This window comes from Oxyura jamaicensis, chromosome 10 (assembly GCF_011077185.1).
Source record: "Oxyura jamaicensis isolate SHBP4307 breed ruddy duck chromosome 10, BPBGC_Ojam_1.0, whole genome shotgun sequence".
NCBI lineage: Eukaryota > Metazoa > Chordata > Aves > Anseriformes > Anatidae > Oxyura > Oxyura jamaicensis.
The window spans coordinates 2,055,290-2,069,223 of record NC_048902.1 but is presented as its reverse complement, the minus strand read 5'-3'; the positions used below and the strand labels follow the sequence as shown (position 1 = coordinate 2,069,223).

Below are 13,934 nucleotides of genomic sequence, written 5' to 3'. Positions count from 1 at the left end.
CCGGCTGCTGGCGCTCGTGGTGTTCGCCGGCACGCTGGCGGCCGCGCTGGCCGAGAGCGGCTGCGAGGAGGGGCCGCGCCGCCTGGCCGAGGCGCTGGCCGCCTACCTGGCCGAGGAGCGGGGCGAGTGGCTGCAGGCGCACGGCGGATGGGTGAGCGGGGCCGGGCGGCGAGGCGGGGCGGGCTGCGGCCGGAGGGGGTGCCCGGCCGCGGGGGGCCGGGGGGGGCTCGGGCCCGTCGGCTCCCCGGGCTCGGGGCCGGAGCTGCCAGCTCGGGGGCTGCACGGCGGGCCGCGGGTAACCCCGGCGGGAGGCGGCGGGCGCGGGGTTGGGGGTTTGGGGTGGGCGGCGGGCGCAGGGGCTCTGAAGGTGCTGGCGGCCGGTGCGGCCCCGCCGAGCTCCGCCACAGCCTCCTGCGGGTAGCGGAGGGGTGCTGCTGAGCTCGGGGGGCGCGGTGTGCCTCCTCCGCGGGGCTGTGCCCTCTGATGTCAGGGAACAGGCTGGCGCAGGTCTCCCCGAGTATGAATGCCAAGCACCGGTGTGCGGCCCCAGGCACCCCTGCGAATGCAGACTCGTGGCTCTCGTCCCCGCTTGTTCTAGAGCTGGTGAGGTTGGGGCTCCTGGAGGCGTGGGCAGTAGCCTCATCGTGCCTTGCGATGTAAAGCCATGGCAGCTAGCGCTTTTCCAGCGCTTGAGATACCTGCTGAAAGGATGGTGCTTCGGGCATCTGAGCAGCGCCGCCTGCACGTTCAAGCAAGCTGTCAGCTGTCCCAGAGAACTTTAAATTTCCTGCTGTCAGTACTAGTGGAATATTTGATGCCAGTACAAATAAGCACTAAAGATAAAAGGGAGGGGGGAGAATGAGCCATTGACTCGTTGACTTTTCCAGAGACCGAAAGAAACTTGGTTCTCCAGTGGTCACTCGTCCATCTGAACGTTAGGAGCGATACGGTGGTTGGCTGAGATGTAAACTATCACTTAGCAGAATCACGTTGCCCGTTCGCACAAATTAGAGTGTAAAGAACAAAGTTCCGGAAGAAATTAAGAGTATAACTTGTTTACATAGACATCTGCTGAACAGAGTTCAAACATGACCATCTGGAGTTGTATTACTGCCACTTCTGATTATCACAAATAAAGATCTGGTAGAGCAGCTGCCAGCTTTGCTCTGTCATAGGTCAGCTCTGAGCAGCATCCACTTGGCCCTTCCAAGAGCATATGTAATCAGAGGCAGGCATTGACCAAGATGGGACAAGCTTCGGGCTCCTGTCTTTAAGTGGAAATTTCCATATCCTGTGTTTCAGATACTTTCTGAAACTTGAATGAGGGGGAACAATACTGGCAGCTGTGATCAGAAACTTGCTTAAAAGGGTGAAAATAATGTAGTGACATGCTGAACATCTTGATAGGAAGTTCGCAATTGTCTTTTGAGCAAGGCATGCAAGCACATCTAGCTATTGCGTTTTTGTTTTTTTTTTTTTTTTTTTCAAAAGCTCACACAAAGCGTTTTCATGTGCTGAAGACAATAGGGCTTAGACTTTCATGATTAAAATAGAGATTTCTGCAGTTGACAGGCGGTGTGCTCGGATTGTGAACCAAACTGCATTCAAAGACATTTAAAAAAAAAAAAAAAAAAAAAAAAAAAAAAAACACAACGGAAAACTGATTATTAAGCCAACCAACTGAATGTCCTTTCTCTTGCTTTTCTAGGATGGCTTCTGTCGCTTCTTCGGCAGGCATGGCTCTCAACCAGCTGACCAGAACAGTACCATAAGCAATGCTATAATGGCAGCAGCAGGGTTTGGAATAGCAGGATTAGCTTTTCTCTTGGTGGTGCGATAGGCTGATGAACGGATCTTGTGATGGGAAAGTACTCTCAAACTGACATTTTACCAGATCTCATTCTATTTTCTATAGAACAGACCCTCAAAGAAGAAGTTTATATTTTTAAACTGTCTTGGAAAACTGGTGCACCAAATCCTTGGCTATAGACTGCTTCACTTGATACCCAGTAACATCACAAACAAATGTGTACTAAATGACCATTTGTTCATGTTCAAAACCTGTCGCCTCCAAACATCCTTTGGACTTTTCTTTTTGAAGGTTTAACCTAAACATTACCATGGTTTATGTACTGTAACTTCTGAGTACTCAATGTTATGCTAGGAAAAAGCTATGGTGGACTTGCTACTCTGTTCAAGACGTCTTATTTAAATGGAGGCAAGTCTCAGGACTTGCCTTCCATTAATACTGTAACGTGGGCTAATGTCAACTGTGATATAACATGGTTTGTGGCTTCAAAGGCGGTGCCCGGCGCTTGTTACTGAAAGGCAACTCGTTGGTTGATTTAGAGCAATTAGTACCCATGATGTGAGAGGCATTATGGCTTAATATAACATAAGGCTGATTTCATTACACTACAAGAATATAAGTATTGATACAGGACCGTAATGGCTGCAGTACCCGTTCTTACTGAAAGGAATTTAAATATTAAACCTTAATTGGTATAGCGAAATCCAGTGGAGGCTGGAATTTCTCTGGATTTCCCTGACAAAACAAGATTTTCCATATATCTTAATATATTTTTGAAGTATTTATCACTGTATAATACTTGTAGCCATGACATCTTTATTTTTGTTTAAAATTTCATTTTTAATGCTGGTTCTCCTTACTCTAATGTGTATCAAGCATTGTCTTGTTTGAGTAATATTTCACTCTATTTTCAACATGCTGTGTATTTCTTTCAATGGTTGTACAAATTGCCTTATGTTTCTGGTAGCTTTTAATAACGTTCCTGGGTTACTTACAGTGTGTACAATTTTACTATGGTGACTTAAAATGGTGAATAAATGTTAAGTATTTTTATTTTAAAAAACAATAACTTTCTTTTATTTGGTGGGATGGGTGACAGCACTCAGGATGTGCACGTGTCACATGGACGCATTGGTTTGTATCCACCTTCTTGGTGTTTGGACTTGAAACAAGAAGAGCTGGGCAGTGTTAGAGCAGCGTGAATACCAGTCTCTGTTGCAGAGGAGTCCTGCAGCTCAGGACTAGGGTAAGGCTGCCTCGGAGGAAAATCTAGTCCCAAAGGCAGCTTCATTACTGTAACGAAATAACCCTGTGGTTTTGTAGGCCAAACCTTTCCAAACTTTGCTAACATAGGGTGCAGGGAGGCTCATCCAGGAGCTGCTCCTACTCGCAGAGTGTAACAGAGCTCTTGTTTCTCAGCTGAGAGTTGCTGCTGCCTTTCTCTTTCATATATGCACTTTTTTTTCCTACTGAAACTGAAGCTTCTGCCTGGTGTGATGCTGACTGAGCAACAGCAGGTTCAGTTTAGCCCTTCTCAAATTAGTAATACCTGAGCAGCTGTGAGCTTTTTTTTTTTTTGAAGGGTGTCGGGTTTAACTCTTCTAAAAATCTGTCTTGCACTCCTGTGGCAAGGACAGTTCTCAACGCTGCCTATTTCTGTGGCTGTGACGGGCCTGATGCATGTTCAGCTTGCCCCCCTGCCCTTCTGAAGGCCTGCCCGCCGGGTGGGTGCTGGCTGGGTGACAGGCTTCCTCTTGGCAGAACTGGCCTGGCCATCCAGTCAGCACGGCCGCAGCCTGCAGCAGGCACCCTGCTTCTCCCCGTGGGCTGACATGACAGGCAGAGGTGTCCCAGAGCCCGGGGAAGGAGGGCCGCTCGCTGCAGCCGCCCTGTGCCCGCCACCGTGGCCCTGTTACATAGAGCCCCATTGTGCTGAGCGGTTACAAGTGAGGGGAGAACAACAAAAAGGAACATTGAGAAACGGTAAGTCCCATGGAGGCGGGAAGGAACTCACAGTACTCCCCCTCACGCTGCTCACTCTGAACAAATGTCTGCTTGTTCTCTAACTTCCAGTTCTCTAAACTCTGGTTTGGCTCCTCAGCAAAAGGGTTAAGACCCCATGGCGTGCTCGGTTCCTCTCCAAGGTCGCACGCAGGCAGCTCGGTGCTCCAATGGCAGCTCGATGCTCACGGGTGTCTTCCCCTGATCCTCTTTGGCAGTGAGGGGGTTGCAGTGCTTGAAACTGGCTACAGTGGGAGTGAGCTGACTAATGCTGGGAAATGAAGGTAGTTTCCAAAACACTGAGTGCTTAGGGGGATATGCACGGAAGAGCAAGGCAAGCAACTGGGCAAGAAGTGCTCTGAACAGAGGTCAAGTATTGCAGGGAATGTCCTGCTGCTGATCTCAGTGTCTCCCCAGTATCAAGCGGAGCAAAGATGAAAATACCAGTATCTTGATTTCCAATGTAATCTGATCTGGCAGGCCACACAAAAGCGATGCCAGAGAGGATATTGCGCTCCACTTTTACAGTGTTTTCTGGAAAAGAGAAGAAAACAGTCTGGAAGTGTCCTTGAATAGTCACATCAGTCTCTGGTGTAAAAGGTGCAGCTTGGAGAACATTTGTTGTTCTTCCTTGGCATAGGATGTAAGGGGTAGGTTTCCTAAGAGCTAGAAGAGCCCACAGAGCTGAGAAGCCAGACTGGGACGGGGGCATAGTGCTGCTGTGTGGGGTCCCAGCGCCCTGAGCTGGGCTTCTGCCTGCTGGCAGCCTGAGCTCCTCCCTGCCACGGCAGCATCGCAGGGCTCCTGTGCCAGTACAGGGAGAGCTGCGGGAGCAGAGGGGACTGGCCCCTGGTAGCCAGAGCCTGCGGTCCTGGAGCTGCCTTCTGCTGTTGTGGGCACTGGGATGGAGGATTGAACAGCATGGCCTGTTCATGGGAGCAGCATTGAGCTCAGGGCAATACGGGCTAACTAATGTCTGCCTGACCCTTCTCATTTCTTTTCTTTTCTTTTTTTTTAGTTTCAGTCTGATGACTTGTCTCAATGAAGTACTGTATTTCAATTGAAAACTGCTGCCCATCCTCTTTTCTGCCTCGGAAAAGGGAAGCAAGACTCCGCTGTTCCTGTCTTTAAATACAGAAGGAAAATAGGTGGTGGTTAAGCCCAGCACTGTGTGTAATCCCAACTGCAGCTTTCAGACCTTCAGTGTTTGTGTACTTTCCAGGCAGGTGCCAGCAGACCTTGTGCTATGTAACGATTAGCACGCAGCGATCGCTGTGGTCCTGTTGAGGCCCATCTGTGCCAGGCCTGCAGAAGCACCAAGCAGGGGGTGGCTGCAGGGTGATGGAGGCAGCTGAATGTGACCTCCAGGCTGGGTGGGCACCGGGACGCAAGCTGGGGCTGAGCTCGGCTGGTCATCTGCCTGGTGTGGTGGGAGCGCCAGTCCCCTTCCCTGGGCTGGCAAAGCCACCAAAGCGTCCGAGAGCAGAGGGAAGGGCCCCAGAGCTGCTCTCCTGGGAACGTCGGGAGCCCAGCTCAAGCCCTGAAGTCCCGCATGGGTGCTCAATCAGCCCTTCTTGCCTCTGGTCTCTGCATCCCATCCCTTCACTTTGCCTCCGTCTTTAGGCCTGGGGCTGTGTGGTCATTGCCTGGTGGCCGATACTGGTTTTGAGCATTTTGTGACCTGCTACATTCAGAAACTTCTGCAGGACCAAGAGGCTTAGCAGGCAGCATTCCCAGCTTAGGCTGGCATTCACACTGGCCTTACTGGAGCCGTTGGCGTTATCTGCTGGCGCTGCACCTGCTCGCGGCACGATTTCCTTGTGAAGGGGCATTCACTGTAAACATTGGCAAGAGCTGTAGCGCTGCCGAAGGAGCCCAGCTGCCTCCTCATTAACGGAAAGAGAAATCTATTCAGGCTTCTCGAGAATGTTTAAATAGCCAGTGTTTTCCTTTTGACTTGGAAAAAATGAGACGCTTGTTGGAGTTCAAAAAATGCGAGTCCCAAAATGGTGTTATATGTCAGTTTTTAAGCTTCTTTGCTGTGGTATGCAAAAAATCTGGTCTGTCATGTCTTGCTGAAGGTGTCGGTGCTGGTGCTGTGTCCTTCTCTGCCCACACAAGCTGCAGTGGGGCGCAGCACAATTCTGCTTGTGCAAGTGCTCTCCCAGCCCGGGCAGGCCCTGTAGCAAGCAAACACCTTTCTTGTAGGGCAGCAAAAAAAGTCAGTGGAAGGAAAAAAGGTTGAGCACGTGGCATTTATTCACATAATCTTCACTTCTCATGCTCATTCAATTTGGATAATGAAAGCAAATTTCTGTGTTTCACTTCTGTTTCTGCAGCAGTGCTCTTTACAAGCCTCCAGCCCAGTGTTCCTTGCAGCCAGGCGATGCAGCGTGCGGACAGTGAGCACAGTGGGAAATGACTTGCTTTCGGGTTTAAAAAGAGTCATAGTGCAGTTCCTGCATAAATGCAGCTGCTACTGAGAGAACTTAAAAATGGTACCCCCATGCTTCTAGCAATTATTTTAAAGCTCTTAAGTGAGAACAGGTTTAAACAAAAATCCTGATTTACCTGAAGTCAAATACGAGAAGCTGAAAAATCAGCTCTGTGCTGAGCTCACAAGATTGTTTCACTGAATTTTTTCTCTACCTGGGCTTGGCCTATTTGTTTTATTCAAATAAGGTGAGGAAGACAGGCTCTGACTTCCTTTGTCAATAGGTCTCATTTTCAAATAGGTCACTTGTTCCTACACAGCCTGCGATAAGTTTCTAGCACATCACCGTGTAACTGATACCAGTAAATTGGCAATCTTGTGGTTCCTGGACATTCACCCATTTTGTGTCAGAGCTGACAGGCATTACGCATTGCTGGTAGTTAAGAATTAAACCTACTAAAATGGCAGCTTTAATTCAGCTGGCGATCATGCTGACTATCAGGGAGATGAAAATCCATGATTTCCTCTAGGAAGAGGCACCACAACACAGGAAATTAGAAAAGCATGTCTTCAGAGAGCCACTGTGTACGCTGCAGAAAGTTTTGCTCTCCTCTGGATTTAATCTGTTTAATGGTTCTGACCTATGACAACAATTCACTTTAGGGAGTTCCTGTGTTTAACTGAACGTGCTCTTTTGTTTGTTTCTGAACAGATCAGCATATAGTGACTAACAGCAGGAACTCCACGCCCTGTTTACAGCTTTTTGATACTGTCTCTTTTTTAAAATACAGCTTGTATCCAGCAGGGTCAGCAGGGGAATGATGGCCTGGTTCACTGGAACTTCATGGAAGTACCGTGCTGCACTGCTGCTCCAGGAGGACCAGGCGTGGTGTCTGCAGTGCTGCTGCACTGCAGCCTGATACCGAAGTTGTGAACTCGTGCTGGTGCTTTTAATTTGCAATACATCATGCTAAAAGTGCAAAAGTGCTTGGCTTCTTCAAAGTGCTAGATGGAAAGCATTGTCTTCAGTGCACTGAACTGCCAAGCTGATCAGCTTCTTGCTTGGAGCTGTTAGCATCTTTAAAAGAATCCCTGACTGTTTTAATTATTTTCTAAGTGTTAATTATGAAGCTTTATGAACACTCCTAAAATACAGACAAAGCTGTGTCTCTGTGATGCAAGGCAGGCACTGTTGACTCCTGTTTCTCCAGAAGCTGGCAGGGAGCTGCCAGCAAAACTTGTTCTGGATACATCGGCCAGATCACTGCTGCCACCTCTGCATGGCCACACCTGCCCCATGTCCCCATGCCTGTGATCAATATGTCCCAAGCAGCCTGGTTGGTAAGTTGTTGCCACCTTCACCCTTCTGCGTCCCTGCTCCTGCAGTTTAAAACTGCCACCTTAGATGGTAAAGCAGATTACAAGGGTCGCTGCTGCTGTTTTCCAGATAGCTAATCTGTGCTTCAGCTTCAAATAACATGCCCAGTGCCCTTGTGGTGCTGGGGATGTGAGCAGCAAGCCCTGCCCCACATGCTGCTGCTGGGAGCAAGACCATGAAGGAGTAGTTGTACTGGAACCATGCTAGATGGGTGGGGGCTAGATGGCTTTCTATATTGCATGAGTAAGAAGGAACTCCACCAGTCTCATGTAAAATAACCTCATAAAATGGTAGTGACAAGAGTGGTGGCTGGAAAGAGCTGCTGGCGTTTGACACGCAGGGCAAGTGCTTGTTCCCTGGTATCTGACATCTGCGTGACACTTTGATATGGGCAAGTGTTTTATGTATTAAACCTAATTATACTTGGAGCTTGAAAGTCATGTGATTGCTTGAGCATTTCATACCAAAATTGGCTGGTGGCATTTTCAAGCAAAGCAAGGTGAGATCCCGTAGGCGTCCAGCTGCACCCAGCGGGATCCCCAGGCTGTGCAGAGCTGCCTCCTCGTGCAGACCAGTATGAGGTGGCACCCCTGGGCCCCGTATGGTGTGTTCTGATGTGGGAGCGCATTGCTGTGCATAGTCACTGCCTTCTGTGGGTGAAACTTGGCCCTGCAGAGTCAGCGAGTCAGTAAGTGGTTTCCGTCCCAAGACTCCACAGAAACCCCTTAGCTTTCCGGCATTTGAAAAGGCTGTAAAATATGTGCGGGGTTTAATTTATTTATTTTTCCCCTCCTCCTAACCCTTACATGCCCTGAAGAACATGTATACACAATAATGCTGCTGGCATTCCCAGCATAGACACTTCTCCCACGGGTGGCAGCAGCTCAGTGCAAGTAAGGGCTAAATGCTCACGTCTGTAGTTTGGAGGCGTGAAGGAGCGCAGTGGCTTTGACATACTCTTACTGCTCTTCAGGCAGCTGACTACTGTACCAGCATTACACTTCCCTGGCCTTTAAAAATAAAAAGGAAAGTCAGTTTCTTGTAAAATCTTTTTTAAAAGGGCAATAACACAAAACTGGCCTGAGTCTTAAGGAAGAAAAAAAAGTAAAACTCCTTTGGGATCTGTGTATCGTCCTTGGTGACGCTCAGAGCAAAACAACACCTGCCTCTCTGAAAGCCTTCCAGTGTTTCTGGCCTCCTTTTCCAAGGGGAGGTCTGTTCTATGGAGGAAGAGGTTAAGCATGTCAGCAAATGGGGCAAAAGATTTTGTGAAACAAAAATCCCAGTGCTGTCTGTTCTGCCATCCGCTCTAAGTTTGTTCCAGCACTGTGTGCGCTTTCCCATCGCTCCCTCTCCCATTATCACCCCGTGCTGTGTGCTCCCCGAGCTGGCGCAGCAGCGATGGCTGAGGCTGGCGCGTCCTGTCCTGAAGGAGCTGTGGGAGCCCCAGGCCACTTGAGAGCAGAGCACGGCTTTGGCAGGAGTTGGGTGAGCACTGGGGACCACAGCTGGCAAAGGAGAGGTGCAATCATTTCACATGTTGCCTCCACAATCCCTGCTTGTTCTCTCTGCCCCAAATTTTCCATCTTTCCCTCTTGGTCCCCCAGCCAGGCTCTCTGGAGCCCTGTACCGGGTGTATGCACGGGCTGCTGGCGTCCCGCACCGCCCGCACCACCCTTCCCCTGCTGCGCTTCTGCCTGGGAATGTGACCTTGCTCCCTAGATTATTTACAGTCAAAATACTGCTGCAAGCATGCGGAGGGCTTTTTTTTTTTTTTTTTTTAAATTCCACAAAAACACGAATTCTTTTGAGGGGGATGTGGGGCCGGGTGGGAATGCTCTGCAGTGTTTGGGAACGTGCTGCCTCACACCATTTCCCTGCCAGGGAAGCATGCAGAGGGGTGCGAGGGCCCTCCTTTCCACGTGCCCAGGAAGGCGCCTTGTTTTATTCACGGGCCTGCCATCAGTCCGGGGTGAGCTGTGGGGTGGCACAGTGGCACTGCGGGGGCTGTGGTGTGTGTGCAGCTGGGGCCTAGCTCCTGCCCGAGAGCTGCACAGGTGCATTTGTAGCGCAAAGCCTAGCAAAACAACTGAGGAGCAAACACAGCGGCCGTGCCTTGTGTGGGGACCAGCCAAGAGGGGGCCGGCGAGGTGGACACCAGGCGGCTTGGGGGGACCAGAGCCAAGGGCTGCTCAGCTCCATGGGGCCCTGCCCAGCACCTCCTCACGCAGGGCTTGCTCTGGGCCAGGCAGGGCCTCCCGGCTGCTGAGGCACACGGAGCTGTCGCATCCCTGCTGAAGGGGTGGCGGTCAGGTTTCTGTCTGCCCACAGCCCAGGCTGTTACTCGTAGTGCCCAGCTTTTGTGTGGGAGGAAGCAGAGCGATGGTCAGTCAGCACAGCTCACCTTCATACCAGACACTGACCTTGGTGTAGAAAGTCTGCTTACCCCACGTACCTCGGCTTGGTTAGGCACGTGCATCGCCTCATGCGGGCACAGGCTGTGCCACCCTACAGCTGTGAGATCAGTGGCGGTGGGCAAGGGGTCTCTGCTCCGGGTGCTGTTTGCTGCTTTGCAGGGTGTTTGCCAGGTGTGTGGGTGGACAGCACACATCTGCCCTTGGGATCGCTTGTGCTGGGGGGGGGGGTCTTTGGTACATTCCTTTCACTGAATGCAAGCAGTGCAAAGAGCTGCCTGTGAGCAGTGCAGGGTGGCGTGCAGTCCCTCAGCCGTAAGGCTGGGTCTCTGTCGGGTGTCTGTGCCCCTTTACAGCACAGCAGTAGGTGTGCTGAGTGCTGCGTCTTCTCCCTCAGGGTGTCCCGAAGCGTTAATGATCACTGTAGCAGATGGAGGGATGGTAAGCAGATTAATTGCCTTGTGCAAGGTACCTGAAGTCTCACCCTCCTTCAGAAACACAACACTTGTTCAGCCAGGTAAATAACTTGTTTTAAATCCCCTCTCATTGCAGCTGACCCTAACTGTGTTTATCCAAGTGGCTGGAGTTGTTCCAGTCTCTGTGGTAAGTGACCTTTCCCGAATTTTTCTTTTCAAGTTGACATTTAAGAAGGGGGGAAAAAGTCACAGAAACAAACCGTGTTTTAACAGCGATAAAACCATAGCACTCAACAAAGCCAGGAAAGTCTCATTGGAGCCTGCCACTGATGGCTGGGCCTTCCCCAGCAGAATCCATACGGACAGCGCTGCCTTTAATTTCCTGCCCTGTCTGTGCCTCGCACGCCGCAGCAGCCCGCGGGACACTCGGCAGCCCTGCCGGGGTGCGGGGACAGCTCCGCACCCGGGGAGGCTTCGGGGTGCGGCTCAGCCCAGACAGCTGCTGGCAGCTGGAGGCACTCGCATCATCAGTTCATTACTGAAATTCAAATGAAGAAGAGTTTTAAATCTTCTCTGGAAGGAATCTGGGTTTTGGCAGGCGGTGGAGCACTCTGCGTATTTTGAAAAGGCCTTGGACAATTTTGGTAAATGTTTTACTGTGTGTTCGAGCAAGTAATTTATCCCTGTTTTTACATTCCTCGGTTTCTGCTTCAGCACTTCTGCTGCTCAGTCCTCTCATAGGAAGATATTTAAGAAATGAGGTCTTTGAGTTCTGAAGGAAGTTTACCTCTTCAGCCCACTTGCCCTGAGCATGAACTGCCTTTCTCAGGCTGGGAATCCCAAGGCTGCCCAGCACTGAACGCTACTGTCCCCGTGTCCCCCCCAAAACTGTGGCATGCCATCCCCAGCTGGGCTTGGCATGAGGCAGCACCTCTTGTACATCCCTGCCCTCTCCATCTGCAGAGCACCCAGGACTGGCCTTGCAGCCTCACTCAGGTTTGTGTTGGGTTGCAGGCGGTGAGCAGGATGGCAAGAAGCACCTGCTGGGTGCCAGAGCTTCCCCACAGGTCCTCCCCTCCGCTCCTCTCCCTCGCCGATGGCGATGGCGCCGCTGCAGAGTGCTGCCTCACAAAGATGAACCTGCAGAGACGATGCTGCCCGCAGCACCAGGCCAGGGCGCCTCCTGCCCTGCTTGTTGCTGCTGCCTGCCTGAACGCAAGAGAAAGCCACCATACGGGTAGGTCCAATGGCAGAGGTGCCTCTAGCAAACTGATAGCTACGTCTTGCTGCTGCGTTTCAGCTGGGGCAGCTCAGCTGTCCGCTGGTTAGGGTTTCCATCTGCGGTGGCTCTGCTGCCTGTGAGCATTGCTGCTTGGAAGCTATGACAGCCCCTGGACTTTACCCACTGTATGGCCTTTAGTCTTTGGTGGCAAGAATGCCTTATTTCACATTAGCTCAGAGCTAGCCTGGGTGTCAGCTGGCGCCAGGTCAGTATGCTGGCCCTGGAGTGGGACAGCCTGTGTCCAGAGACTTCCGCTCCCCTTCCAGTAACGTCAGTGCTGGAGAGCGTGCGGCTATTTTAGGCGCAGGAATGTCAGTGGATGATTTCACTTTTGTTTTGTACTTGATAACCTTTCCCATCACAATGAAACAAGACGTCCAAGCTGAGCGTGCTTCCGTGCACGGGTGGGAAAGCCATTCAGGCTGTTCTGCAAGGGAAAAGAAAAGCTGCTTTAAAAATAGCTGCACAATTGTCTGTGATGCCTAGACAAAAGGAGAAAAAAAAAAAAAAAAAAAAAAAAAAAACACTCCATGCTGCAATATGCACAAAATGCAGGGAGACAGCCTCAATGGGCGTGAGCCTGGTGGCATGGGAATACAGGCTGCACTGCCTCTCCCACCTGCATCCCACATGGAGAGGATGCCCAGGGTGGGCACCGCGCTCACCCTGCGTGCCGCCAGCCAGGAACAGGGAGAGCAGGGCTGCCCCAGCCTGCAGCAGGGTGGTTGTTCCACGAGGACCCCCTTTTCCTCCCTGCTACAGGCAGGTGCACACATTAGATTTTTCTCCCTCCCCTGTCATTCTGCCCTCAGCCGAGTCCCTTCTCTGCAGGGTTTCAGCACTGGGAACTTGGTCAGGCAAACCCACTGCAGGCCTCAGGCGAGATAAGTCCAGTCAAACCCAAATTGCTAGAGCACAGCTCCAGCTTTTATTTCCTGTGGGGAGGGAGCTGGCTGAAGTAAGGTTTTTTTTTTGTTTTGTTTTGTTTTGTTTTGTTTTGTGTTTTTTTTTTTCAAGCTTTCAGCCTGCGACTTCCCATGAACTGCTGACCCATCATGTGATGCAGGCTGCGGCAGGCCGGCTGGAGCGAGATGCAATGTCACCGGCTTATCACAGTGCACCGAGCTCAGGCAAAGCCCCACTGCACAGCAGGACACAGTTGCTGAGTTTCCCGTCCCAAGCACTGAGTGACCTGGGCAAAGGAAGGTGAGAGGAGCTGCTGGGAGGGGGTAGCTGTTCCCCTTCCCATATCTCCTGCAGGTTTTGGAGCTCTGAGGGAAACTGGGGCATCTTCCCTTGGCTGCTCACGCCTTCCCCTAAAACTGTCGTGCCCTCTCTGGCACCATGCTGTGCCTTTGCAATGCTCAGCTTCAGCACGAGCGTGAAGGCACAGCTCTGTGGCTCTCCTGAGAGCACGATGGCAGGAGTGTCCCTGCAGACTGGGGGGGACCTGGTGTCAAGGGAGGACTTTAAGAGGGAAGGAAGGAAACTCATTTATTACCAGCCCCCCGTTTCTCTCTGAGAGACGCCTGCCCACTCCCCATGGCAGTATGGCTCCTCTCTGTGGTGCCAGCCCTGCTCCTGCATGCCTTCAGTCACGCTGCGGCGTGCATCATGAGCCTTCTTGCAGGATGTTGGCTGGCAGTGGTGGCACCTGGGCTCTGGTTTGCTTGGTCCCTTTGCTCAAAGCTGTCTGGAAGCTTTTTGCTCAATCCACTGAGCACATGACTTACAGGGTGACTCCAAAACCTGCCCTTGCCATTCATGAGCTCAAGCCTGTTTACAAAACAGTGGCTGAGGGCTGCTATTTATTGTTACATACATATTGCATTCAGAGTTGCTAAACAGGCAAAGCCAAAATGAAAGTCATCTGAGCAGTTTACTTTAATTAGAATAAGATCCTGATGAATCATGAGGTTTCTTTACCTCAAAGATGCACAAGGAATTGACTTTGGCAGCAAACATCAAGGTACAGCAGTCAGTGCAGCCTGCTAGCTACATTTGACATCTGCTGGAAAGACTTGTTTTTCCATCCCAAGTCACATGCTAACTTGTGATCTGATCATGAGATACAAAGGATAATCTTCCAATATTTATTTTTCTCATCTGTAATTTTAAAAGGCAGAGGAAAAAAAAAATAAAAAGCAGTGTGAAAAAAAAAAAATAGTTTCCTTGCCTGTTTTGATTAGTGTCACTCTA

General features: G+C 50.8%; 1 protein-coding gene and 1 long non-coding RNA gene across 2 annotated transcripts in view; both read left to right on the top strand.

Annotated features, from left to right (window-relative positions):
• LOC118172166 (anti-apoptotic protein NR13-like) overlaps window positions 1-2,876 on the top strand; it is a 3,568-nt gene extending 692 nt beyond the window's left edge. Inside the window, exons 2-3 of the mRNA XM_035335926.1 lie at window positions 3-151; window positions 1,709-2,876. Of these exons, the coding sequence (XP_035191817.1) occupies window positions 3-151; window positions 1,709-1,840 (281 nt within the window). The 3' untranslated portion in view covers window positions 1,841-2,876. The remainder of the gene's footprint in view (window positions 1-2; window positions 152-1,708) is intronic.
• Window positions 2,877-9,805: 6,929 nt separating this feature from the next.
• LOC118172065 lies at window positions 9,806-13,898 on the top strand. Its single transcript, XR_004753545.1, has 2 exons — window positions 9,806-11,690; window positions 12,753-13,898. It is a non-coding gene; the product is annotated as an uncharacterized LOC118172065 (long non-coding RNA).
• The last annotated feature ends 36 nt before the right edge of the window (window positions 13,899-13,934 follow it).